Consider the following 27,496-nt stretch of genomic DNA (forward strand, 5'->3'; position numbering starts at 1 on the left):
TAAGGCTCCTAGTAATGGGGGTTACGGAGCATGAACTGGCTATCATTTGTAACCAAGCAAGACCTCAAGTGGAGGGGTTGGAATACGGACCTAGCCACAACACCTGTGATCTACAGTTTGTCCAGTCCGCAGAGTGTTCTGGGATCAGAGCCTGGCAGAATCAAAGAGACCAGAGAGACTTCATTCAACAACTGTTGGGAGCAGATGCAGAGTACCACAGCCAAACATAAGGCAGAGTGTAGGGAGTCCTGCTGAGGAGGGGGAGGTGGACAAGAAGTCAGGGACACCACGCAAACATAGCCCACAGAATAAATTTACTGGGACGCAAGCAGTGATTGGGGAGCCTGTAAGGGTCTGACCTAGGTCCTTTGCATGTATGTTAGGGTGAGTAGCTTGGCTTTGTGTGTACCCTAGGTGTTACCCTAACAGTGGAAGTGGGGAGTGGGGGTTGGGGTAGGGAGTAGGAGGTTGGGGTGTAGGGTGGGGGGTATTGTCTCTGACTCTTTTTGCCTACTTGTGGTACCCTACTATGTTGCGTTGTCCAGCTTTTTTGTGGTAGTCATGTACCCGAGAAGCCTGTTCTTTCCTGAGGGCAGGTAGGGGAGAGATCTGGGGGAAAAGAGTAGTAGAAGAGAGGCTGGGGGCAGGAGATGGAGGGGAAACTGTGGTAGGGATGTAACATACGAGAGAAGCATAATAAAAAACCAAATCACCTACACAGGGTATATGTCACTGTATGCGCTATGTGACAAGTTAAAAACATAACTTATGTTATTTGATAAAAGATTATATTTCAGTAAGATATATAAAAGTGGAAGGAGTTGGGAAGAAAAGCAAGTTTCTTCAAAATATTGTGTTACAGAATATTTAAAAAACATTTTAAATAAGTACCTACTTCTAAAAGAAAAATCAGTAAGGAATGAAGATACTATCATTCTCATAAGCAATGACATAAAATTCAACTCACATATTTTTCAGAGCCATTTGCAAATTGTTTCTGTAAATGTCTCTAAGACTGTTAGCACTGACTGTTAGACTTTGATGTCTGCTTACCAATACCAAACTGCAGAGTTTTCCTGAAACTGTTTGTGAATACAGTGAAATGCAATTTAAGCTGTTAATGTAACGTCAGTGCCTTTTCTAGAGGCATCAGGCAATTAGCAAGGCTAATATGTAATTAAAATCTACTTGCCGAATGTCTATGCAGTGTATACCATGATTGCTCCCACCGCCTGGACTGATGCTGTCCAAGTTAACAGTGTTACTATGGCTCTGTGTTCTGTACTGGCTATTCTATCCCAGCTTCCTGACATTCCTCAGCGGGTGTGCTACAGAAGGGGCAGTTGCAAAACAGATAATGCAGGGCGACCAAGAATTTCACCTGAGAATGTCAGCCATCATAACCAAAACAAAACACCATACTTGATAAATCTTCCAGAAGAGCTCAACTAGTGAGAGTTTCCAAAAGCCTTTGAGGGGCTGGTTTGGACCGTTGATGAAGCAGACTTTCTTTCTCTGGTGAGCAGCAGGCGTATGCAGAACCAGGCTACTTACTTTGACTTTGGGCACCTGGGACTTAATATCATCTGGCCCTTTGAAATGCATCCAATTAATGTGTATCAGCTGGCGTGGCCAATTCAGCAAATCTAATTTGGGTGTTTCCTTATTTATTCATGTTACTGTTCGTTATGTTGAATGGTGTGTCTTTTTCCCCATGATATTACTAACCCATATAAAATGCCTGAATTTTGAAATAAAAAATTAGTTCATTCCAGTTTCCATTTAATTTTCCTCGAGCATTAGAAGGCATAATAAAGTTTTAGTATAAACATCCTATATCATGTGGCCCATGGTGCTTAACTATCTCCATATTCTGTCAGGAATAAAATTTTACTTGGTAAGTAGGACCAATCCATAATATAATATTTTCAACTAATTGGCTCACTACAGTCAATTAAATGGAATGGTCTGTACAGAGACAAATCTGTTGCAATGTAATTGTGGTGGCACCCATCATTAAAACTCTCAGGAGTGGCAGCCACAGCTTCAGTTGGAGCCTTAACATTCCCTCAGAAGATATAATTTTTAGTGAGTTTTTCCTTCTTTCTTAAAGAATAGTAAAAGCAGGGCAGTACCCGAATTTTGACTATGCTGTCATTTTGAAGTTCGAAGTAAGCAATCTATCATACTTTCTTCTCAGCTAATTGGAAAAGAGGAAGAATACAGAATTAGGACTTTTCACTCTACTGGGAACATAGAGATGAATTAAGATGTTAGATATAATTAAGTTATAGAGTTTGAGGAACTTGAGAGGTCGTCTATCTAGTCAAAGTGCTTTCATCTGAGAAGGTACAGACTTAAATCATTCTCCTACAATTATTATCTGAGACCCTTTACAGATCTCCTCAATTAGCTTAGCAATTCAAAGTAATGCTTAACCATCCTTCTATCTGAACACATCCAGCCACAAATAAAATGCACTTCTTACCAACTTTTATGTAATAAGCTGAAGAAAATCTGTTTTTCCCCACTGTTTTTTATTTTCTACATTTCACTCCTGGCACTTTGACTTTTATTAAAGCTTATGCATTTAAGAATGAAAACTTCTGCCTAGACATGGTGGCATTTACTGAGGGAAGGGAAATACACACACACACACACACACACACACACACACACACACACACACGTTTGAGGCTAGTTTGAGATTCAATATTAGCTCAAAGACAGCTCAAGCTAGATAGCAGCACTTTGATTCAAAGATCCAAAGCAATCTAGGCTATTTGTGTGATACATGCTAAGCCTGAGTTCAGTCCACATAACGTCAAAGAGTTAATACAGCATCTATTCCATTTACATTCTGAAGCCTATGATGGATATAAGGCTCTAAGGAAGGTGTGTGTGTGTGTGTATGTGTGTGTGTGTGTGTGTGTGTGTGTATGTGTTTATTTGTGAGCTTTAAAGTTCTTGTACCCATCTTTTTCAACACATTTCTCTGTTATTTACAATTAATTTCTCATTTGTTGTCCTCAGCTTATTAAGTTTTTATTTTACCTTGGAAATTACTTTCATTAAAGTTAATTTTGACATATAAAGAATTATATGGGTTTATTGGGAGACTTAAACTCACCCTAGGTGTGAAGGTGGCATCATTGACGGAATGCATGTGACCATATAGAGACTGTTCACATTTACCCTAGGAGATAAAGTAGAGAGGAGTTTATTATTCATTCAAGGAATGTTCAGTTTATCTATAAAAATGCATTCTTATGATAGAAAATAAAATAGCAGACACGACATCAAGTACCATTCCAAATGATCACGGCAGGGTTTATTTGAGGTTTTATGGTGTGGCGCTCTGTGCTGGAATTCCACTCTTCCTATTTAGTCCCCCGAGCAGGCAGGGACATCTAGGTGTGGCTCGCATGGTAATTTGTTTAACAGATGGCATCTCCACTGTTGCTGAAGCGGGGGGTGGGGTGGGGGTGTGAATCTATCTTTTTTCCCTTAAAATTATAAGGTCAGAATGCAATTTCACATTTCTTCAAAGCTCCGTTTTTATATGATTATTACATATATTTAATGGCATAGAACATGTATGGCGGTATTTTACACAAGAAGCATTTATGTATTTTGTGGCAGACAGACAGATTTCTTTCCAGTCGCCTTACCTCTTCTAAAATGTATCCAAAATTAAATATGAAATTCTCCAAGGTTCAGTTTAAATGTCTGCACACCGCAGTGAGGAGGCTACTCATTGAGGCTTTCATCTTGATAATATTGTTCAAGGAGAGTCTTGACTATATTTGGAAAATAACACCTTTAGAAGCAGGGAAGATTACAACTGTTTGGAGATTCTTGATATGAACTTTGAAATTCAGATTTCATTGAATAATTTATCCGACAAACAGTTTCTGAATAAATGATAATGTTTGGCATAATTCTATGTGCCTGCTACCTATGTTACAAAATAAACTATACCTTTTTGCTCCCAGACTGTAAGTGAGAGGAGATAACTATTTTGCTTAAAAGGCAGAGAATGTGCTTACAAATGATAAGAAAACATCCAACCAGATCATAGATAGCTGAAACATATTGGGGATGAAAAATGACAGCAATAAGTGCCACTTGGGCATGCTGAGGTAGAGAGGGCCTCAGAGTCCAGATCAGTTCTGTTTCCCCTTTCTTCCTCCCCCACGTACAGGAGGTGCCCACTGAAGCTCCTTCATGTGTCTGAAGAAATTCCCCACAAAATAATGCCATCATTCTTAGAACCTCCCCAAATCTCTTTGTTCAGGGAAGATTAAGCAGAAAGGAAGGGGAATGACGTCATTTGAGGAAACTCTGCTCTGCTCTCCAGGTCCAGAACCATTTCTCAGCTCTTGTCTATCCTTTGGGCCCAATCAATCTCCCCCAAAGCCGCTGCTGGTCTTCTAAGATGGGCCCGGCCTCCACTTCCTTCTTTCCTACAAAGAAGGTATTCAGTCTCAGGCAGCTGTTCCTTTGAGCTCCCTGCATGAATGGGCAGGTTAGTAACTTTGTATGGTTTTTGGCTTTTGTTTTTATCTCACCTGTGTCTGTATTGGATCATTTAGCAAACCTTCAGAAGGCACAGGACAAATTTCCCTTAGTGTTATAAAGATCCATTGGCAAACACATGATTAGACAGACAAGCCCCTTTGGCTTTAACCAAAATGTAAAGTCTAAACAAAGCCTGCAGCTAGTAGGGGAGATCCGACATGCTAGTAGGATCTGCTTTTGTCAATGCTCCTCCTACAGTGAAGGCCAGAGCACACGTTTCCAGGTGTGGAGACTGCAGGCATGTTTTTGAAAGAACAAGGAAGATCAGGGTAGCTGGCTGGGGACAGGGACGTTCCTAAAGTAGATAATATTGGAAGCTCTTAGTTACGCGGCTGGATTAGGACTCATGGCTTCCGTTGTGTTCAGCAACTTAAAATTCCAGTGTCTCTGCAGACTTAATGCGTGCTACTAATCCACGTGCACAGGGTTCAGAATTTCTCCACATAAGCTTGGAGTTCATAAAAGAGCACACAGAAGCATGGTGACAGTCTCTGGGGGCGGCTTCCCTCCCCTTGATATTATCATCCGGTTTCTTCATGCGGCTGCCCTTTAAGCCAATTATGCCAAGGAACACAATCATCCCAATTCCCAAAGTAGAAATAAATTACTCACAAAGCCAAACAGGCCGAGCCTAAGATGTTATAATCACCACCGTGTTTATTATAGACTTTTCAACTGCATTTTCCTTGAGATGACTATAAGGTAATGCAATATTATACTAGCACAATGAATGTTACATATTCTCATGAAGTTGTAAGTTGAAAGATTTTTCTTCAAACTTTTCTTTTTTTGCACAGATAAAGTTTTGTATTTTGTCTGCTTCCAATTTGAGAATCTTTAAATTATTTGATTAATTGGTAGTGAAAATATAGTTTCTGGATTCAAATCCTGAGTGCCCAGTTTTAATTCAAAGAAAACTCTCTGAGGCTTCCTTGAACAGCCCTGGAAGCACCGCTTATAATGGAAATGCTGACTGTCCACATTTGTGCGGCTATAACAAAACCTGACTTGAAGATAAATGTTTCATGAATTAAGGGAAGTTTAAAAAGTGTTTCTATTGAGCTTTGTTCCCAAGATAAAAGTGAATCTACTCGTTTTTGAGGCACTGAGGGTGTATGGGTTACTAATATTCTAGTCTGCAAACAGAATTAATCAAAAGCAATATCCAAAATGGCACACTGAAATGTGGAATACCTTCTCTGATGAATTCTTGTCAAAATTGGTTTTGTTCAAAGGAACTGAAAAGGCAGAAGGCTTTTTAAAACCACCCCATGCCCTTACTTCTGGACTGTCACTGCCTTCTGAGTACAAGGAAGTAACAGTGTCTAACCTTTGGTTCGGTTGGTAGGAATGAACTAATGCTGGACAGAAATGCAGTGTGCGTCCTGTCACAAAGGAAGAGCTTGACAAGTATTTGCACTTGGGATGAAGAGATGGCTCTCAGGGTGAGAGCACTTCCTACTCTTGTGGAGAACCTGAATTTGACACTAAGCTCCTACACTGCACAGAACTCCAATTCTAGGCACCCAGTGCCCTCTTCTACAGGCCTCCAAAGCACCTGTACACATGTGATGCACATGTAGACAATAAGGCAAATATGTGCTGTCTTAGTCAGGGCTTCTGTTGCTGTGATAAAACCATGGCCACAGGCAACCTGTCGGAGAATGCATTTATTTCAGCTTAAAGTTATTAGGTGACACTTCATCATTAAGGGAAGTCAGAGTAGGAACTCAAGGCCAGAACCTAGAGGCAGGAAGTGCTATAAAGGAGTGCTGTTTCCTGGCTTACTCTTCACAGATTTCCCAGCTTGCTTTCTTGTACCACTCAGGATGACCAATCCTGGGGTGGCACTACCCATAGGGAGCTAGACTCTCCCAAACCAATCATTGGTCAAGAAAATATCACCCAGATTGCCTAAAACCCAATATTATGGGAGCATATTTTCAACTGAGATTCCCTCTTCCATATGAGCCTATCTTGAGTCAAGTTGAAATAAACTACCAGAACATGTGCATGGCAGAGGCAGATGGCTGCTGAAATCCTCGTGGTTTCCTGATGGACATCTCTGCCCTTCTCTCTGTTGAGCTCCTTAAAGAGATTATCTGTATGGTTTGACCTATGCAGATGGGCTTGCTACCCTTGGTCCACTGCTCCAAAGCCACTAATAATATAACTTGTGACCCCACTCCCCCACAAAAAAAATACCTTCAGGATTCAGAGAGCAACAGAAGAGTGGAATGAATAAATGGCTGCTTCTGTTCCCTTCAGCTCAACTGCTATTGGGTCCATGGTCTGAACTCCATCCTTCTGTTGTTATACCTTTTGCTGTAGCTAAAGCATACAGTGCATGCACTCATGTCCTCCTTCTGCCCTTTCAGACCTAGGGATAGTGACGGATTCTTAGTCAATGTTATGAACCTTATTTATTGCTCTTGTGACATCTGTTAGGACTGGTGACCTACGTGGTAGAGACTGTCAGATGTAATATAATAAAGAAGGCTGTCTGTTTGCTGGTTCTCTGGCAGCAAGTCATTACTTAATAATGGATATACATGGCATCATCAATTACAAAACAAAAAAGACAGCCATGAACCTGTGTATGTGACTGTTGACATCTTCCTTCCCTTCATCTCCACCTACCATTCAGTGCCTCTCCCCATTATCTGTTCACTTCTATTGCTTCCCTGGTGGGGACAGTATTTTATTTCCCCATTAGTTTCTTTCTCCTCTCTTACCCATGTGCCACACATTCTTCTCACAAACAGCATGGAACCAGATAAAGCAATTCTCCTATGTCTAACCACGCCCACATTTATGACATCAAGACAAATCCCAAGCTCTTTCTTAACAGCCACAGCCATTGGTTCCCGGCTTCTGATCTTTACTCTTCTTTACATACTTTACCATTCTTTTCTTTCACTATATATTGCTCCTTCAATATTTTATACATTTCATTGGCTGAGCATTCCAATAGCACTGACATATCAGGTTAAGGAATGATTGAATAACAACACAGGAGAGGCCTTGGAGACACTTTCAGCATCTCACCTCAAGCAGGTGTCCAGAACTCATGAGCCTTCCCCTTCTCTTCTGGAATCAGTCTGCATTCAGAGCAAGGTTTCCTCTAGTATGTCCTGTCTCTGCTCTGCTCTTGTCTTCCATCCCCCATCTTCTCTCTCCGTCTTCCTCCTTCCCAACCCTTCTATCCTCTCTCTTACTCTTACTCTTCCAACTCTTTTCTCATCCTCCACTGCCCCTCTTCCTACTTTCTTTTCTCTCTTCCCATTATCTTCCTTTTCCATTCTTTTTTTGGTCTGCCACCTTGAAAAACAAACAAACAAAACAACCAAAATGAAACCAACCAACCAAACAAACAAACAAAAAAACCAACCAAGCAAACAAAAATCCTCACTAATATACTGGCTAATTAGGTTCTTGGTGATAGTGTTATTTTTGGTGTGCAGGTGTCACCTTAAATGTCTTTCCTCTTCATGTAAAAAGACCAGCCCTATTATGTCTGGACCACATGACTATGACCTCATGACTTTCTCACTAGTTGAAGATATGTATGGAGAGGGAAAAAATAGTGAATTCATAAAGCTTTGCAACCAAGATAACAGACCTTCAATTTCCTGGGCTAAAAAATAAAATAAAATGATAAAAGAACAAAGCACGGAAGCCAGGTCCCAGTGCATGTGTGGTGCTTGTCCCAGTACACAGCAGACTGAGGTGGGGGATGGGATGATTTTGGTTCACACATTTGAGGACAATATGCCTAGGCAACAGAATAAAATCCTGAGTAAAGGAAAGGAGAGAGAAGGAATCTGATGAAGCTAGCCGCAGATGTTTAGGTGGCGAGGAAACAGACTTTGCAGCTCAACATCTTCATGGAAGAGAAAGCTCATGGGCTCAGCAGGGCTGGCTGAGACCACTGTGAACCTTGGGCAGTTGTTCTCCTACAGGCTCCACACCCAATTGTAAGGGAGCAGTGTCATAAAAACATGGAGCTGTCACACTGTTCTTCCTGCTTTTTCTTTTTAATAGTTCCAGTACGCTTCATCCTTCACTTTCTGCTTCTCTGCTACTAGAACACATCAAAAAATATGTGTTCTTATCACTATTCCACTTTCAACTCAAACACAGCTTGATGTTTCGTATCTAATATCCCTGCCCTCCCTCTTACAGCCTTCCTCCACATTAGCAGAAAGCCTTTCATGAAATCCATCTCAGTTATGCCTAGCCCATTGTAAAATAAGCCCCAAATATACCATATAATCCTTCAACTACTTTCTCCAGTTACAGTTTGCACACTGAGAACCTAGATGATGGGGGAACATAAAGGAGAAAGAAACTACCTTTCTGAACAACCACAAGAGATACTCCGTCAGCTGGACTCTTCCCACTGGTTAGCCTATGAATGACAAGTGAGCTTCTGCTGTGTCGAACCCTAGGATTTCAACAATCAACTCCTTCTACTGATGTCCATATGCAACCAACAGAAAATCTTCCAACAACTCACCACTAAGTAAGATGACTCAGTCTTAATTCCAGCTGTCACTGAAGCCACACAAGAAAAACAAGGTCTCCAATGTATGTATTATTCTCAAGCCTTAAGACAGTTTTTGAAGAATTTGATAAACAGAAACAGACACTCAGCCAAGGAGTAAGCAAGTTGACACAGAGATCACAAATGAAACCTGAAAAGTGATAACAGAACAAAACGTCCTCCCTACTATTTCCTTTCACCATCATCAGTCAAGACATGGAATGGGTACACAGTTGGATTTCCCCACCTTTGCTGCAAGATGGTTCAAACACAAGAGAATATTTGCACATGAGTGCTGCCGTTGCCTCTTAACACTTCGAACAATTGTAGAGCAGTGAAAACTGAAGCCGGAAGGCAAGCTGTATATTTACTATTTATTATGATTCTAAAGTACTGCGCTAAGAGCACAATCCTGTATGATGGGTTTCATTATATTTCTCATTTGAGAGATGAGTAAACAGGCATTGAACCCATGCCAACAAATGAAAGAAAGCCAGAAGCAAGGCGGTAACGTCACATTTTGTCTAATTCCAATCCTTTTTGTCTAATTACCCCTTTGTGTGCAGGAAGATGAAGTGACTGGTGAATAAATAATAAGACATACCCAATCCTCTTCTTCCACCTGCACTTTTTTGTCCTTTAGTTTTGGGAGCAGTAGCCTCTAGGGGTTCCCCCTTCTTCTTTCAGCTGGCGTTTACAGCACACATGATGGTGGCTGTCTTAGGGTTTCTGTTTCAGTGAAACACCATGACCAAAAAGCAAGTTGGGGAGGAAAGGGATTATTTGGCTGACACTTCCATATTGCTGCTCATCAGCAAGGGAAGCCAGGACAGGAACTCAGATAGGGCAGGAACTGATACAGAGGCCATTAAAGGGTGCTGTATACTGGTTTGTTTCACATGGCTTGTTCTGCCTGTTTCGTTATAGAGCCCAAGACCATCAGGGTAAAGATGGACCCACCCACAAATGGCTGGGTCCTCCCTCTTTGGTCACTATTTGAGAAAAAGCCTTACAGCTGGATCTCATGGGAGTAGTTAGTTCCTCAAGGAGACTCCTTTCTTTCTGATGAGTCTAGCTTGTGTCAAGTTGACACACAAAACCAGCTAGTTAAAATAGCCGTGAGGTTATCTTAGGTTTTTATATGACTAAGATAAGCAGAGATGCTCCATCTCCCACTTATGAAGAACAGATACCCGATCCAAACATCATGATGTCCAGAGGGAGTTGCCACACAACTTAGTGTTACCTGACAAAAGCTTGTCTCTTTAAAATATTAAAAAGCCATGTTCCTAATAGTGCCATATAAAAGATTGTAACAATAATCCATTAAAGGTCTAACTCAAGATAAAAACAAGCTTTAAAAGGCATCTTGGGATGTAGGGCAGTTGGCGTATGCTTACCTAGGATGCACAAAGCCCTAGAGCAGATCATCAGTATCACATGAAAGTGTGTGTGGTGGCCCAAACCTGTGATCTCACACTTGGGGCAGAGGTGCTGGTGGGAGGTGGAGGCCAATCTGATTGCCCTCTCAAAGCAAACAACTCCAAATTTATAAACATTTTGAAAAATAGTTCTATGACAAAAATCCCAAAATAAACACTTATAATAGCACCAAAATTATTAAAGAGTTAAGTGGTCACATATTTACTTTTTACTATAATGTACATAAAAGCTTAGCTGTTATATATTTAATTATTTTCATGCATGCCCATGCATGCAGTACCTGAGAAGTCCTGAAGAAGACATTGCATCGCCTTGAACTGGAGTTAGAGGTAACTGTAAGCAGCCTGAGATGAGTGCTGGGTATTGAACTTGGGTCCTATGGAAGAGCAGTATACATTCCTAACCACTGATGCATCTCTCCAGCTCCCAAGCTATATTATACATTGACTTTTGGATGGGCTAGTGATTTTTATCTAATGAGCATGTAAAGTACATAGAGGGAAATGTATAACTCTCTTAAGTATATATATATTTACTTAAGTATATGTGTGGGTACTTGCCCTTGAGTTCTGGTGCCCACAAAGGCCAGAGGTATCAGATCCCCTGGAAGTCCAGTTACAGGCTGCTGTGAGCTTCCTGACAGTGGGTGTTAAGAAACAAATCTGGATGTTCAGCAAGATCAGTCCACGGTCTTATCAACTGATTTCTCAGCCACCAAAATGTACAATCCTAAGAACTTAGTTTAATGATGTTCATTTATGTGTATATCTGAATAACTGATATTTAGACTAGGAGCTGGAATATTTCCATTCCTCTACAAATCTCTGCATACTCCTTGTAGTAAAAACCATTGAGATGTAACAAGAATAAATTAATAAAAAAATAAAAAAATAGATAAAATGTTTTTATTATCTATATTTTGTAAGAAATGTAATGGAATGTGGCTATAAAATCAATATTAAGAAACATTATTTAATGAAAGGTTAGTGCCCCCTCTCACATCAACCTCAGAGGCTATCACTGCAGATCCTGTCTTGTGCATATTTTATGGACTAGTCTGTGCCCCTACAACCACTTTCCATCTCTATCTTGTATGCCTATCTCAGTTATCACATAAAAGGAACACTGTATATATATATGTATGCCTTTGGAGGGATAGAGTAGAATGGTGGCATTGGACAGAAATGGCAAAATCATTATGATTTCTTGTTTGTATAAGCTCTACATTTATTTTTATGACAATATATATTATATATACATATATATCCTTTTACTTTATACCATAGAAAAATGGTAATATTTTAAATACTCAGAAAGATTTTTATAAAATGATCCATGTACACAAGTAAAAACATATAGCAACTATAGATTAATTTTTGTTTTCCTACTCTATAGTCAACTTACTAATTTTTGTTGACTACTGAGATTTTTAAAAGTCACCACTTTCCCCAGAAGAGAAACGTTGTTCCAAATCCATAGTGACAAGTACCAGAGCTGGCTGCAAAGTCAACCAGTTAGCAACAGTTCTACAGCCTTGCTTGCAAATACGCAATCAGCACTGTACAATATTCCGCCTGCACGCCAGAAGAGGGCACCAGATCTCCTTATAGATGGTTGTGAGTCACCATCTGGTTGCTGGGAATTGAACTCAGGGATTTTGGAAGACTAGCCAGTGCTCTTAACCTTTGAACCATCTCTCCAGCCCCAGCACTGGTTCTAAAGCCATCTAATTAATCAATGACAGCTAACTTCAATGACCACACTTTCTTTCTTTTTTTTTCCTCCTTTATTAATTTATTCTTGTTACATCTCAATGGTTATCCCATCCCTTGTATCCTCCCATTCTTCCCTCCCTCCCATTTTCCCCTTATTCCCCTCCCCTATGACTGTTCCTGAGGGGGATTACCTCCCCCTGTATATGATCATAGGGTATCAAGTCTCTTCTTGGTAACCTGCTGTCCTTCCTCTGAGTGCCACCAGGTCTCCCCCTCCAGGGGACATGGTCAAAGGTGAGGCACCAGAGTATGTGAGAAAGTAATATCCCACTCTCCACTCTAGGAAGAGGCTCATGATTTCAGCCAATAAGACAGAGAGTTACTGCGGAGAACCCATTCCTAAGGCTGCGATCAGCACTCTGTTATTCTGACTGGTTAAAAGCACTGCTAACACCGACATGGTGTCATGCTGGCCTTAGCCCACTCCTATCTCAGCATGTAATACAATATGAAGAAACTTATAACAGACAGTGAGTGGCAGATCAGTAAAGGGTTTGTTTAAAAGCGAGGAATCACGCAACCCCTCCACACTTAACTATCCTGTGGAACTGGCTTTTAAAGACCTCTGTGTAGTCTTCATTTCTTGATACAGTTACAGCTATGTTGGTTTGCTATAGCAAAACATTGTAGCCTGCTTGGTTAAGCAACAGATGTACAGTTTCTCATGGATCTTGAAGCCAAAAGGCAAAGATCAAGGCATGAGCAAGTTTGGCTTTTTTTTAGGAAGACTTTCTTGGTCTGTGCATGAATGTGGTCTTCTTCCTGTATCTTTATGTGTCTGCATCATAACTGCTTTCTATTAAGAACCCAGTGACACTGAGCAAGGCTCACCCTAATGAACCCAAAAGAGCCTCAATTATTCTTTTAAAGACCATTGAGCAGCATTTCTCAACCTGGGCATCTTGACCTCTTGGTGGTTGGCTCAAACATGACCCTTTCACAGGGGCTGCATAAGACCATCAGAAAACACAGATATTTACATTATGATTCATAACAGTAGCAAAATTACAGTTATGAAGTAGCAACTAAAATTATTTTATAGTTGGGGGTCAACACAACATAAGGAACTGTATTAAAGGGTCGCAGCATTAGGAAGGTTGAGAACAATTACCTTAGGTCTTTCTGAAATACTGAGAACTGGACATCAGCACACAGATTTGGAAAGACATTATTCAACCATGCAACGACGATCTAGTTATCTTCACTTTGCATTAGCTTGTTGTAAAAATTAAACTATGATACTACTTTATAATAAATATCTGCTTGGAAGTAGAGACCATGTATATTACATACGTGAAGTTTGGCTCATATGCAGCCAATTTCAAAATGAAAAGCTGTGTGTTTTATGCCTTATTTGAGAACATGCCGAAACACAGTTGACTATTACTGTACCACCTGCAGCAGTCACGAGCAGGCCAATGGTGAGGTTGCTTGCTTTTGGATTTAGGGTGCTGGCTAATTTTCTCATTAAAACCAGTGACCCTCAGTCTTTTCATGTGTAATATAGGAATGCGAGTGCTTGTAGCACAATTCTGAAGAGGTAACAACATGAAACAGGCTGAGATCTTAACCTGTTGCATGGAACACAGCAAGTCTCAGTGAGTACGCTTTCATTACGTGCTCACAGAGCGCACATAGCAAGGCCTGCAACGGCCAAGAGGAAAACTAGGAAAACTACTGCCCGCATTCACAACCACAGCCATGAGCTGGACATAGGGGGTTGCTGAGTAAATATTTTTATATTCATAAACACACAGAGGCTGGTTCTAGGAAGCATGTTTCATTTGGTAAGCTTGCTCTGTATTAACTCTCCTTTCTTTACTCTGTGACCGCTGGAGTTTCAAGGAAGCCCAGGCAAAAGGGTTAATCTTTCAGCATCTCTGATTCTATGACAGATATCTGTGGAGAAGAGCTCTAAGCAATGGACCTTACACATCAGAATTTCACACTCATTTAACAACTGCACAGAATAAAGATCTGTGTCCCTGACACAAAACCTCCCTTTACTTGGCCATTCCTAACACACCTGTCAGCACCACATACAGAGGAAAACTCTCCTATGGCCATTTCTGCTATGCCTTGAGAAAATGCTTTCATATAGTAAAACAAAAACAAACAAACAAACAAACAAACAAACAAAAAAACCCCCTAAGACTATGTAAGGAAAATTCTCCAAATTTAACCAGTTAAACAAAAATAAACATACACAGGGCATTGGTTCTCAACCTGTGGGTCATGACCCTTACAGAGTTTTATAGCAGATATCCTGCAAATCATATATTTACATTATTATTCATAAGAGTAGCAAAATTATAGTTATGAAGTAGCAACAAAATAATTTTATGGTTGGGGTCAGCACACCATGAGGAAGTGTATTAAAGAGTCACAGCATTAGGAAGGTTGAGAGCCACTGACATAGAGAATTGTAGGATATTATTTCAAACTCTTATTACCTATGGTTAGAAAGCAACCTATGTCTAAAGATGAGTGGAATTAAAGTTCATTCCACCTTTGGGAAAAAAAATTCCTGTACACTATGCTACTGAGATGGAGCTTGATTAAATCGTGGCTATTACCTTAGCTGTCAAATTGTTTAAGTGTATAAAAATTTCAATGAGTAAATAAAAATATTATTACAAAATTTAAAAAGCCGATGTCAGGAGAAATTTATGGAGATCCTTTCTTGAGTAAACTTAAATATTTTAATGTACTAGAGCAATTTATCTGACACACAAACTGGCGATGAGAAAATTTGTGTGTGTGTGAAACCAAAGAACTTTAAACTTTACGGCTTACAAACTGTTAAAGAAAACATATCCTATGATTACTACTGAGTTAATCCCACTGGCATGTAACCTGGAGGCGGAGTGATCACTAACGAGGAGGCTCCCAGTTTCTGTTATTTCGTGTAAATAACTAACCGTGTCTGTGGAAGATTGATTGCAGCTTTTAAGATGTTTGCTGGTTCCATGTGTAATTAAGATGAGTTAAATATGCAAATCAAGCCTAATTAGCTTCATTTATTAATGTTAGTTTGTCTTGCCACGACAAAATTCCTCCTTGGATCTCTTTTAGCACTCTGCATTTCTGATTTCTTTGTTCTAAGTTTAAATTGCTGAAGAAACAAGCTGCTTTCAATGGGGCAGGCGCTTCCATGCAGGGTCTGCCTGCCACTTAGCAACGAGGCCTAGAAAGCACTTTCCCACTGGCATGAAAAATTGATTAAAATGCTGTTTCTATATATGTATGTATTTCCAGCCACCTTATGGTTGATTGTATTTAATTAATTCCATTTCATCAAAGCAGGAAACCCTCGGGATTTCCTTTTGATGAGGATGAGCCTTTTGTGGTAGGATGACCAGCACACTGATTGAAGAGTGCAGTGGTGGCTTATTAACCAGGGCTGTCTGTGGAAATGGCTTCTCCTGGACAAAATGTCCACATCTCCCTGAATTAACAAGATGAACTTTCCTGTTTTGAGCTACCAACTTCATGTGGGAAAGAACAGGCTTCAACAAGAAACAAACATGAAGAAATAAAGAGGAAAAATAATATATGGGTCAGAGGGAACAACAGCAAAACTAAACATTAAAGATCAGCGTCAATATCACTAGTTCTTAATAATAAAAGTGGGTACACACACAAAATCAAATCGAATCAAAACAAAAGCCATATCTGTTTTTAACATAGTTGGTTATTTTAACCACTATTCCAGGTCTACAAAATCACAAAGAATTTTATATTATTATTTATTTTATTATCTGTTTAAGTGCTGATATTTCAAATAAAAAGAATAGTGGAAAACAAATTTTTTGTCACAGGTTGGGGAATACATGAAATCATCTAGACACCATGTTACCTGCATTGAGCTTTATTCTTAACTACAAGACAATGTTGCACAAGTCTCCAAAACTTATGTTGTCTCATATACTGTGAGCTAGAGTTTTTATGGCAGTATTTCTTTCTCAAATAATGAATCAATATGGATTTCCCAGTTTTCAGTGAGAAAATTTGAGTGTTTAAAACCATTGACAAGCTTGGATAAGAATATGTACCTAGGAAGAAAAAAAAATACTAAAACATTATTATTTGTTTTATGTTGTTTGTTTCACTCAAAAATATTCATTTAAAATCCCTTTAGTATCTCTTATATCAAATTTTCCTCAGAGACATGAACAAAGAACAGTCCAAAGGGCTCCACTGAGGTCTAACCAGGCATGGCAATGAGATTATTAAGTTAACTCACAGAGCATGGGGTCAGGGGCTAGTCACAGAGCATGGGTGGACCCAAAGCTGGTTCACCACTAAAAAGCCTCACCTCAGCATGGATGGAACCCTCTCTTCTGTCAGCCTTCATGCCTTCCTCCCTTTATAGACTCTATCACCTCCTAAGACCATGAGACCATGTTCAACCTGGGCAGAACTCTATGCAGGTGGAAGTGAGGAATAGGCAGGAGCAGCTGGAATCTCAGGAGAAGGTCAGATGACCCTCCCTACTTACTTCTTCTGTTGTGGAATGACATTGAGGGTCTTAGAGTAGTCATAGCTACTCTGATGAAGAAGGAAATGTTTGTTATGCTTAGAGGAAAGTGTGAGACAACTATGTTGAACACACTATTAGAGTTCCAAGAAGTTTAATTGCAAGTTTGAACTAAGCCGGAGACAGCAGAACCCCCATCCAAAGTGGGTACCTTTCATCACCTTCTGTGGGATGACTATGGAACTCCTTATTGACATGGAGGAAAAGAAAGAATCAGGAGATGAACAGAACAAAGAGATGTCCGCCCTGATGTCATGGAAAACAAACAAACAAAAATCCCCACACTTCTGTAGACTGTCGTAGGTGAATCACAGGTGAGCTCTTGAGCGACATGGGGACTTTCCCTAAACCCTGCAAGGATAGGTTTTAAACATTTTATAACCTCAGAAAGTGCCAAGCTACATCTCCCACAAACTGAGAACTTTCACATTGTAGTTGCCTCATCATAGTCTCTACAGCAAAAGAACACAGAGGATCCTGAAATATAAGCCTTATTAGGGAAAAATAAGCAAGAGAACAAACAAACACCACCACAACCAACATAGATGCCTTAAAATGGTGCTCCTTGGGCTCCCACTGCAGTTCACTCCTCCCCCATGTGCAATGCCTACTCATGTCTCCTCGAAAACGTCATCCAGTCAGTGTGCCAGCTTGACGTTCAAAGACATTGGATCAAGGTACGGATGACGAGCCTGAGGTGCAGTTTCTCCCACACAAGTTCCTCAAATTTGGTTCCTCACTACCTGTATATCTGTGACACTAAGACAAGTTATCTACCAGTTTATACCAGTGTGCATGGCTGAATTAGGTACAAGACGGTCATGTACATATCCTTGCTCTAAAATGGGGAGAATGAAGGCACCAACCTTCATTCGGCAACCCATCATGGTTCTGAAATTCTGTCATGCTAATTTTACACGTTCTGTGACTAGGTCTCACAGTCTATGGCTTGATTTTCATGACTCACAGATCTTTTATATTATAATTTGGGAATTAAGGAATGCTGCAGACTAGGGCAGATATTTTAAGGAGGTGGTCAGCAACCATTTAGATGCACAGGAACCACATAGAAGGATTGTTTATGATGCACATTTTTATAGAGAAGGGATCTTGGCTAAGAAGCACCAATTAAGGAGTTTCTCCACCAGCATTACACTTGGAGTCCAGGCTCATCAGCAGGCAATGCAATTCTAACAGGTTTTGAGAAAAATGGTCTAGCCCAGTGCTTCTCAAACTTCGACGTTCATGTATTCAAGATCATTGACCACGGGATTAAAATACAAAGCACTCTAATTTGTGTCATTTGTTATACTTCATGGTGTAAATATTTCCTCTGTGGGAAAATTTCAAGTTTTAAGCTCATGTCCCTGAACACAGGCTTGGGAAGCGTTGTCCTGATCAAGGAGTGTAAGGTCATTCCAACACACAGCTGTCTGTCAGGCTATACAAAGGCTGTTGGTCCAAAGATGACAACAACAATGAGGATGAGGAGGACAAAAACACTAGAGGTCTAGAAGAGAAACAAAGCAAGCTTACTGAGTGAATGTAACCTAGAGACTTACACACAGCAAGGATGTGCTCTACTCCTGAAATACACACTGCGCACAACTACCAATTTGAAAAAAACATGCCTTAAATATTATCAGCCAGGTAATCAATACGGGAAGGAGTGTTGAGGGGCCATTCCAGGCATAAATAGCTCTTATGGATGTGAAAATTCTCAGGTTTGCTCAACTGCTTGATGAATTCTTTGTGTATTGCACTCTCTTCCATTTTGATCCTTGGCTCTGTGACTGACAGAATATAACAAAGTACAGAAGTGGTGCCTCCCACTGAGGAAACTTGAACAGATTTGAGGACTGATGATAAAGTGTTGGGCTCCAGCAACAGTTTCTTCCAAAAGACATCTTGAGCTCTCAGTGTTCAGGAAGTAACTTAGTTAGGGTCTCTACTGCTGTGATAAGACAATACAACCAGAAGTAACTTGAGGACAAAAGCATTTTATGCTGTCGCTGTTTTGTTCTTTTTTCATTTTATAGCCTATAGTCTAGCACAAAATCAAGGGAGTGCAGGAATTAAGGCAGGAACCTGGAGGTAGGAACTGATGCACAGGCTATGGAGTAAGGCTACTTCTTGGTTTGCTTTCCATGGTTTATTCACTCTAGTTTTTTGTTGTTTGTTTGTTTGTTTTAATAGAACACAAGACAACCTGCCCAGGGGAGGTATCATTGCCCACAATGTGGTGGGATCTCCCACATTGATAATCAATCAAGAAAATTATTTTTCTGTTGTTGTAAAAAGATATTGTGTTTAAAATTAATATTTTTTATACTCTGGCTTAATTAATTTATGTGTTCTTATGTTATTAAACCTATGGTCAAAATTCTCAAAGTACAAGCATCATTTTAAAGTAATGTAAGCATATAGGATCTTGCTGATAATCCTTAGTAATGCTTACAACACTGAAAAGTATCAGTCCTTTGCCTCAGCTGCTATAATCCTATAATCTTACTCCTAGAAAATGCTAGACTACAGCCTCTAATTGTTTTATTTTTTTATTGTCTAGGTATTTTCTTATATACAGTAAATGCAGTACATAAACATTTGTCAGTTGATACATCCACACACATTGTATTTTTAAACCTTTATTATTATGCATAATCATATAGTTCTCAAAAGAGCATCTTCCACTCATCACTCCATATTCCTAACATAATATTTAGAGTCACATTAGGAATCTGTGTTTATATTTTTATATTTGTGCTCATAATTTCTCTTCTATGTCAAGGTGATGTGCCAATTTGACTTATATTCCATGTCACACTGCCATTTTGGTCAACTAACAATTGAATTCCTTTGTTCCTTGAATCAATTAATTCAATCTAGTAATTGAATTGTTGCTACATTTCATCTGTCCCTATTACAAATATTTTGTCTCTACCTCAGCAAGGCAACTTCTGCATTCAATTGTATACGCAGTGAGAGAGAATATTGATTTCTCTCACAAGTTATTTACTCGGATGGTGCAGCAGTGGCCAAACAGTCGATCCTCGTCCTACTCTGCAGGCTACAGTTCAAGGTGTGAACAGAAAAAAATACAGACCACGTGATTTCATAAGGCTCTGTGATTGCTGTCTAATATCCCCGGTTCTGGTGTCATTTCCATATACTGCTGGACTTTATTTTGGAAATGATAGGTTATCTTTTACATACTAGAGTGAACTTGGTGAACTTAGTTTGCCCCTTGTACTTCCATTGTTTTTCTGTGTCTTGGTATCTCATCTGCCGGCTCATCTGCCATCTCAACTGTCCAGCTATCTGGCTGTTGTTCCATTTTATTTTGGGGCCCTGGGATATTTTTCACATCCATGGCATTATACGGCCTTTGGAGGGAGAGGGGCCCCAGCACCTCCTTTGGCGGTTGTCTACAGCTCATTAAACTCCTTCCCTCCAGGGGACTGACTCTCCTCTTTTCACTTCCTGGTTGTCCAGTGCTTTATCCTTCAAATAAAGAGCATGATAAAGAGGATGGGCATGATGCCTCAGTGCTGGTCCAGAACACTCAGTACTATGGAATGAGCTTGGGTGTCTGTTATTTTTATTTTATCCACCTATGTCTGCAGAAGTCTTGCCATGCTCAGAGCATACTGTACACAGAAGTGTATTAAGGTTGAGGGTATATTTTGTTACATGCGTTCTGTGCTTCTAGCACTTTTCTCTGCACACAGTAGCATATATCTGTGTGATGGATCGTTATTTTAAACTTCCATAGTTGTCATTTTCCATCTCATTCTTCTATCTTTGTTTTCCTTTTATTCACTGCAATGTCTCTTTCTGTGCTGTACTCTTTGGTAAAAGTTTACAAAGTTATCTTTCACATATTGATTCAATTGTCTGTGGTAATAAATTTATTCTTACCAATTTAATATGCTTCCAATACATTTTACAATTACATTTCTATTCCTTTTCATATTGCAATTTTCTTTCCATTTATTTCTATTTATATTCCAGTTCTTTTAAAGTAAATATAATGTCTTCTTAGATTTTCCTGATGGTATCTTTTTATATGTATTTTTCTGAGTTGTAGGACAACCATTTCCTCCCCCTTCCTCATCTCCAAGTGCTTTTATTTTCAGTCAGGCGCAGAAAAGGGCAGATCTGTGCAGATTTTGATTTTGCCTGTTGATCCCATATATGGACAACACACTATCTCTTCCTTGTCCTGGAATGCTTTACTTCCATTTTAAAACTTATTCCTAGTGGTTTCTTTCTATCTTTTAATTAGTTGTTACTTTAGAATAGGAACTCTGTCTCATTTCACTGGGGTTTTTGGAACTTTTTTTTTTTTAGTACTTTGGAATAGTGGCCTAGTTTCCCATCTGCATCACATCCCAATTTCTACACAGTGTCATGTTTTCATGTTATTATTTATACTTACCAATGTGACATCTTTCATTTAAATGTCGATGTAAGTTTACGTGTATATTCCCAATAACTTGAACAGTTTCCAGAGGCATGGTAAATTCTGGATAAGTAGGGGAAGAACTAATATGTAAGTGAACTCCTTTGTAGAAGAGCTTTAATACTTTCTGGTCATGTCCAGTCTGGTTAAACAGGAAGAAAACAAAAAGAGCCAAACACTGTATGCCACCCTTTAATGCAATGTCACATTTCATTTGGGCTCTCGGTACGTGCCACTATATTTCCAGCATTGTTGTATGGCTTACCTAGGTAAACCTGGAACAGATCAGGAACCTGTGTTTAGTTATTTTACCTAGCTTTACTATCATTTTTCTCTCAGTTGGAAGCCTTTTAGAATTGAACTAGTAAAAAATATTTGAGATATAGACTTATAACGTTCCCTAGGCTCTACTACAGAGACCATGAGAGGAAATTCACAAGAGATGTCGCAGTACCATATTGTTGAATCTAATAGTAAACACATGACATCAAAACATTGATTACAGGGAAAAACCCTAATTCATTTGGTTTATTTGTTGCTGTAAATTTTAAATGCTATTATTCTTTCACTAAATTTCCATTCATTTTTTTTCTTATCCTAGAAGACATTTTCCCAACAGAGTTTGATACATGATCACAGGATAGATCTACTTTGCTTGGATTTTTTTGTTTGTTTGTTTGTTTTTTTCTGTCTGGGGAAGTGGAGTATGAAAGGAAATAACAAAAATACATACAATTGGATATCAATTTTTAAGAATCTTACATTTTCTTGTCACAAAAGAAATTATCCTGACTACTACCTTCATTATTTTTTGAACTATGATTTTTTTTTAAATGCCACTTAGTGGTATATTGAAACTAACAGCCCTGATCGATACACACTTTTTGGAAGGCAATGGGTTAAAATGAAATAATAGGGAATACTAGCTAGTAAGAGATAGTATGGTTATCAGAAGTTTACAGGGTATGGTCACATTGTTAAAAAGTAAAAGTGAATTTTCAACAATCAATGGAGGGGGTCCTTGGGATGGCTTGAGTGGAAGAAAGGGAAAGAGGAATGATATAATAACCTAGAAAATAAAATTATCTGTGAAGTATTAAGTCTCCCCACTTATAACAACACAGGTGGTGCAGTGGATTATTACATTAAGTGAAATAAGCCAGACAGAATAATTATCATATGAGGGATCTCCAACTGTTGAATGGTGGTTCTGTAGAGGCAGAGAGAAGGGGGTCATGGAGAGATTTTCCTCAGTAGGTGTGTGTTATATTTAGAAAGGAGTAAGAAGACTCGGTATGCTGCTGCAATTAGAGTGACCACAGTCAACAATCAAGAGCTACGCCGAACTATCCTGGCAGTTTTCCACATAAGCAAATGCTAGGCTAGGAATACTTAGATCACATGCAATGTGTACATGTATCAGAACAATGCATGGTAGCCCATTAATATGTTAACTTTATAAACATTTTCATGTATTAGTTAAAATGGTAGAATAAATCATGAAAAAGACAATTGCATATGTTTGCAATCATTTAAAATATTAACCTTGCAAGGAGATGTGCATTTAGATCCAATTTTAAGGGTTAACAGGCTTTCAAAAAAGCAGAAGGGGGAAGATGGTGCCCAAGATAAAAGCGACACAAATCAGAGGTGCCTGGGAGGACGAGGCTCTGTCACATATGATGATAAGGCAGGGAGCTGCTTCACCCCAGCACTGAACATGACCAGCACATATTAAGACATAATTAGATGGGTAAGTCTTTGGGAGAGGCCCTAAGTGTCACAAGGAATAATTTGTCTGCATTGTTGTAGGAGTTGATGTCCTGGAAGGCTTATGATTATGTGAATGGTATAATATGAGTTGCTCAGCCTGTAGTCTGGATACTTGAGGAAAAGGTCATGAGCTGGTGAACCAGGGACAATAGAATATGAAAAATGACATGGGGTAGGATGAAGAAGACAAAATAAAGGAGGTATCAATAAGATCTAACCAATATCCAAATACTGGAGAAACAGGTGAACTTGAATCAAATCTGGTAATTTCTCTCATCCATGTTGCTAGGTTGATAGGCCTAAGATCAGTTTTGATCCCAGCTCAGAGGCTGAGAATATACAGATGTTCTGTAATAATTCTTAGACAAAGTCTTTATTGAAGTCGCTTTTCATTCCACACTCTGTTAAAACTAAATTTCATGTTATGAACCTTTGACTTTGTAAATATTGCTTTAATAAGTTCTTGAATTTGCTACCTCTATTTTTAAATACATAGCTACTGGTGACATCTTAAGTAAAGCATCGGCCTTCTCTGAAGCTGTTCTTTCAGGTCCTTCACACAACATGAATCACTCTCCACCTGACTCCTGACAGCCTTTTCATGGTAGCCCTAGAGCAGCTCTTACAGCCTAGTTCATTTGTTTAGTTGTCAGCCTTTTCCCTTAATAGAACCTAGGATCACTAAGGACTGATATTGTTTATTTTCCCGTGTAACCCCTTTGGACATAATGCAATCCTTGGCAAGGAGCAGGTACATAATGACCGGTGAAGAAATTAATAAATGCAAGTATGAAATGACATTGACATTTTGAGCCTGAGTCACTAGGAATTAAAATTGCCACTTACTGGAGTAGGAAATTAAAAGTGTATTGAGAAATTTGGGGTAGAGACTAGTTGAACACTGGGCCAGGCAAAGAGCTGTACACGTGACTATAACTTGGAAGCAGTGTCAGGAATGTTTAGGAAGAGGTGAATGAACCTAGAATATGGGTACTTTATCTAGTAAATATAGAAAGTAATATTCATCCTATCATAAGAACTATATACATTTTTCAAATTATCAGGCAGAGGGTAGACCATAGAAAACCCACTATATTAACTGAACTAAATTGTTCTATAACTTTAGATCTATAAGTCCCCCCTTTTAAAAGATTGATTTTATTTTATGAGTGTGAATATTTTTCTTGCATGTATGGAGTCATATCCCATATCTGAGTTACAGATGGTTATGAGCCACCATGAAGGCATTGGGAATTGAACATAGGTCCCCTCGAAGAGTTGGATAAGAAAAAAAAAAGTGCAATAAGGTGAGGACTTAAAAGAAAAGGTTATCAATAGAATGTTCATGATTTTCTAAGTGATCAATAATGGGACATTTCTAATCTTAAAGGTTGTTAAATAGTGTGAAATTTGTGAAAATAGAAGAAAAAATTAGGTCATAGAGTACAGATGACTCAAGAATGTGCTAAAGGGAAGAAAACATGAACAGGCAAAAATCAACAGAAGTATAAGGAGAGTTGAGGTCTTCAAGCTCATGACAATATTGTTGTTCCCATGTTTTCAGGAAGAAAAATTTTGTGGAAATGGAAAAATATATAGATATAAACAAACACAAGGGCTTGATGGATTAAAGTCTTGGAAATCAGTAGATTAAGAATCCCAGGAAAGACAATTGAGAGAGAGAATCATCCCAAAGATGATGCAGGACTGCAGGGAAAATAGAAATAAAGAGAAGCATTGACATGGAGATGAGGAAACAAAGTAAAAATGCTTCATGGTCTCAAAATTGTGTAAGTTGAAGGTCACCACTGAAAATCAATTTAAGGGAACACATTTAGTGTTGAGGGAATGTATGCATATCTATGGGCAAGGAAGTAAATCAATAGACACAAGGAATAAATATTTTTTTAAAAAGATGCAGTAATGTAAGTCTAGCCCAGTATTGCACATTCCATTCACACACAGTACACTGTAATGAGCATGGTTAGTGGATGGAAATTCCACTTAATGGACTCCCAGATAATATTTAGATGGAAAGAAAATAGAGTTTAAATTGGTTTAGGTTGTGTGTGCAGTTCTCTCTCTCTTGACTTGAGAAGTAATGACAACGAAAATCATTGGAATCAGGTAGACCAAAACAAAACATCAACAACAACAAACAAAAACCAAACAAACAAACAAAGAAAAAAACCACACACAAGATGCCTTAGCATTATAGCTGAACTGGAAAATATATATTGGAAAACCATGTCTCAGTATAGCCACCACTGGATTAAATGCATGGCCACACCTATCAGTGGATTTGGAAAGCAGTTCTTTCTGACTGACCAATAGAGAAGACAAAGCTATATTCTCAACTTAGGGAGAAATTAAAGGTAGCCATAGCTGCACATGTTTTCCCCAGACTTGTCAATCAGGTGACTGCCCAACATGAAGAAGTGCCTACAGGGGGCTTAGAGGCCATGACTCAAGTGCTCTTCCAGTGCTTTCCTTCAAGGAAAAATAAACTCATTTTCTATTGGGCAAAAATGATAACCCAGAATAAGTATCTATATTCTACATGATATCGATGTTATTGAAATGGTCACCCATAGAAATAAGGAGGTAAATCAATACACACAAGGAATAAACCAATTTTTAATAAGATGTAATAATGTAGGTAGGTCTACCCCAGTATTGAACATTCCATTTACAGTGTGCTGTAATGGAAGCAGGTAGAAAACAAACACACAAACAAAAACCAAAAACAACAACAACAATCCAAAAAACAAAATACAAAACAAAAGAACAAACAAACATACAAAACCACAAGCAAGATGTGTTACCAATATATCTGAATTGGAAAATGTATATTGGGAAACCATGTCTAAGTATAGCTACCTCTAAACTAAAGTTATGCCCATAGCTCTCAGTGGATCTCAAAAACTGATTTGGGCTAGGAAACACTCCAGGCAGAGTCAGCAGGTTTGATGACTTGGGAAATGTCAAGTGATGAAAAAGCTATAATAATAACATCCAGAAACTTACCCCCTGGATTTGGAAAAGATGGAAACAGAGCTGCAGTTCAGTCTAGAGCTAGTTCAAGTTATGATGGGTTAAAAGCATGTGCGTGATGGGACCTGGTGCCAATGTGATGACACATTAAAGGAGCACAGGGCTAGGATGTATCACAGTTGTTGAAATTGATGAAAATTATGGTAAGAAAGTGATTATGACTAGTGGGATATTTTCATGGGGAAAAAGGATTCTCATGATTTGGACTAAGATCTGTGGGAAACACAATGAGTGAGTCTTTTTAAAAAGCTCTTAGAGTATTTTAATAGATAGTTGGTGTTTAAAGCTCCAAGTCTGCTAATGGTGAAAGGAAGAATGGGATGAAAGAATTACTGAAGGCAACAATGAACATAGTATGAAGTCTTAAACACTGAACACAGACAGATGGATGGAGAGGAAAGGGTAATGCCACAAAAATAATGGGAGGACCTAGCAGTGGCTGTGAACAAAAGACCTGAAAAAGGCAGTAAATATAATGTCTTATTAAGTCAAACTATTGTGGCTCTATAAGGTTGGGGATAGAAAACAGGAAGTAGAGAAAGAGAAAAAATTCTATTTATATCTTTGGGGTATAGATTTAACCTAAAGACACCTCATAAAGAAAATTTTGTTTTTGAAAAAGTGAGGATGAATGACCTTGTTTATGAGGAGGCAAGTGTGTCATTACAAGCAGACTCTGGGATAGATTCGGAAGAGCTGGACAAATGAAAAGAGCCAAAAATAAAGGGCAAGTGGAAAGCTTTTTACCAGATGCAGCTGCAGGACACTGCAGGGGCATGGGAGCCAAGAGCAAGGGGCAAACAGACTCAGGAGGAAAGCCAAGGACTATAGCCAAAAAAAGAAATATATTCAGCCAAAATACTAAGGCTGAGGATGGACAATTAAAACGGGACACAGAGCTTGAGATACTGGATATGAGGTCAATAGGAAGTGATCAGAAGAACATTCTAAACTTGTATAAATATCTCTTTCTCTGTCTCTCTGTCTCTCTCTCTGTCTCTCTCTCTGTCTCTCTCTGTCTCTCTCTGTCTCTCTCTGTCTCTCTCTGTCTCTCTCTGTCTCTCTCTCTCTCTCTCTCTCTCTCTCTCTCTCTTCCTCCCTTCCTCCTTCCCTCCCTCCCTTTCTCTCTCTCTGAATTTTCATTTTTTAAATTTAATCACTTTACAGCCTGATTCCAGCTCCTCTCCCTCTCTTCCCAGTCTGGCCTTCATGTTCTACTCCTAAAGGGTACCAACCAATGCTGGCCCCTGAGGTCACAGCTGGACTAAGGGCATCCTCTCCCACCGAGGCTGGGTAGCCTTGTGTGTAGATTTATTCAGTTT

General features: G+C 39.1%; 1 protein-coding gene across 3 annotated transcripts in view; it reads right to left on the reverse strand.

Moving 5' to 3' along the window:
* Positions 1-27,496, reverse strand: part of SPAG16 (sperm associated antigen 16) — an 819,872-nt gene that overhangs the window by 245,780 nt on the left and 546,596 nt on the right. For all 3 annotated transcript variants that reach the window (XM_084779848.1, XM_084779847.1, XM_084779850.1), the window contains one exon: positions 3,131-3,196. In XM_084779848.1, coding sequence (XP_084635974.1) covers positions 3,131-3,196 — 66 coding nt within the window. The remainder of the gene's footprint in view (positions 1-3,130; positions 3,197-27,496) is intronic.

This window comes from Acomys minous (assembly GCF_964271855.1).
Source record: "Acomys minous genome assembly, chromosome: 4".
NCBI lineage: Eukaryota > Metazoa > Chordata > Mammalia > Rodentia > Muridae > Acomys > Acomys minous.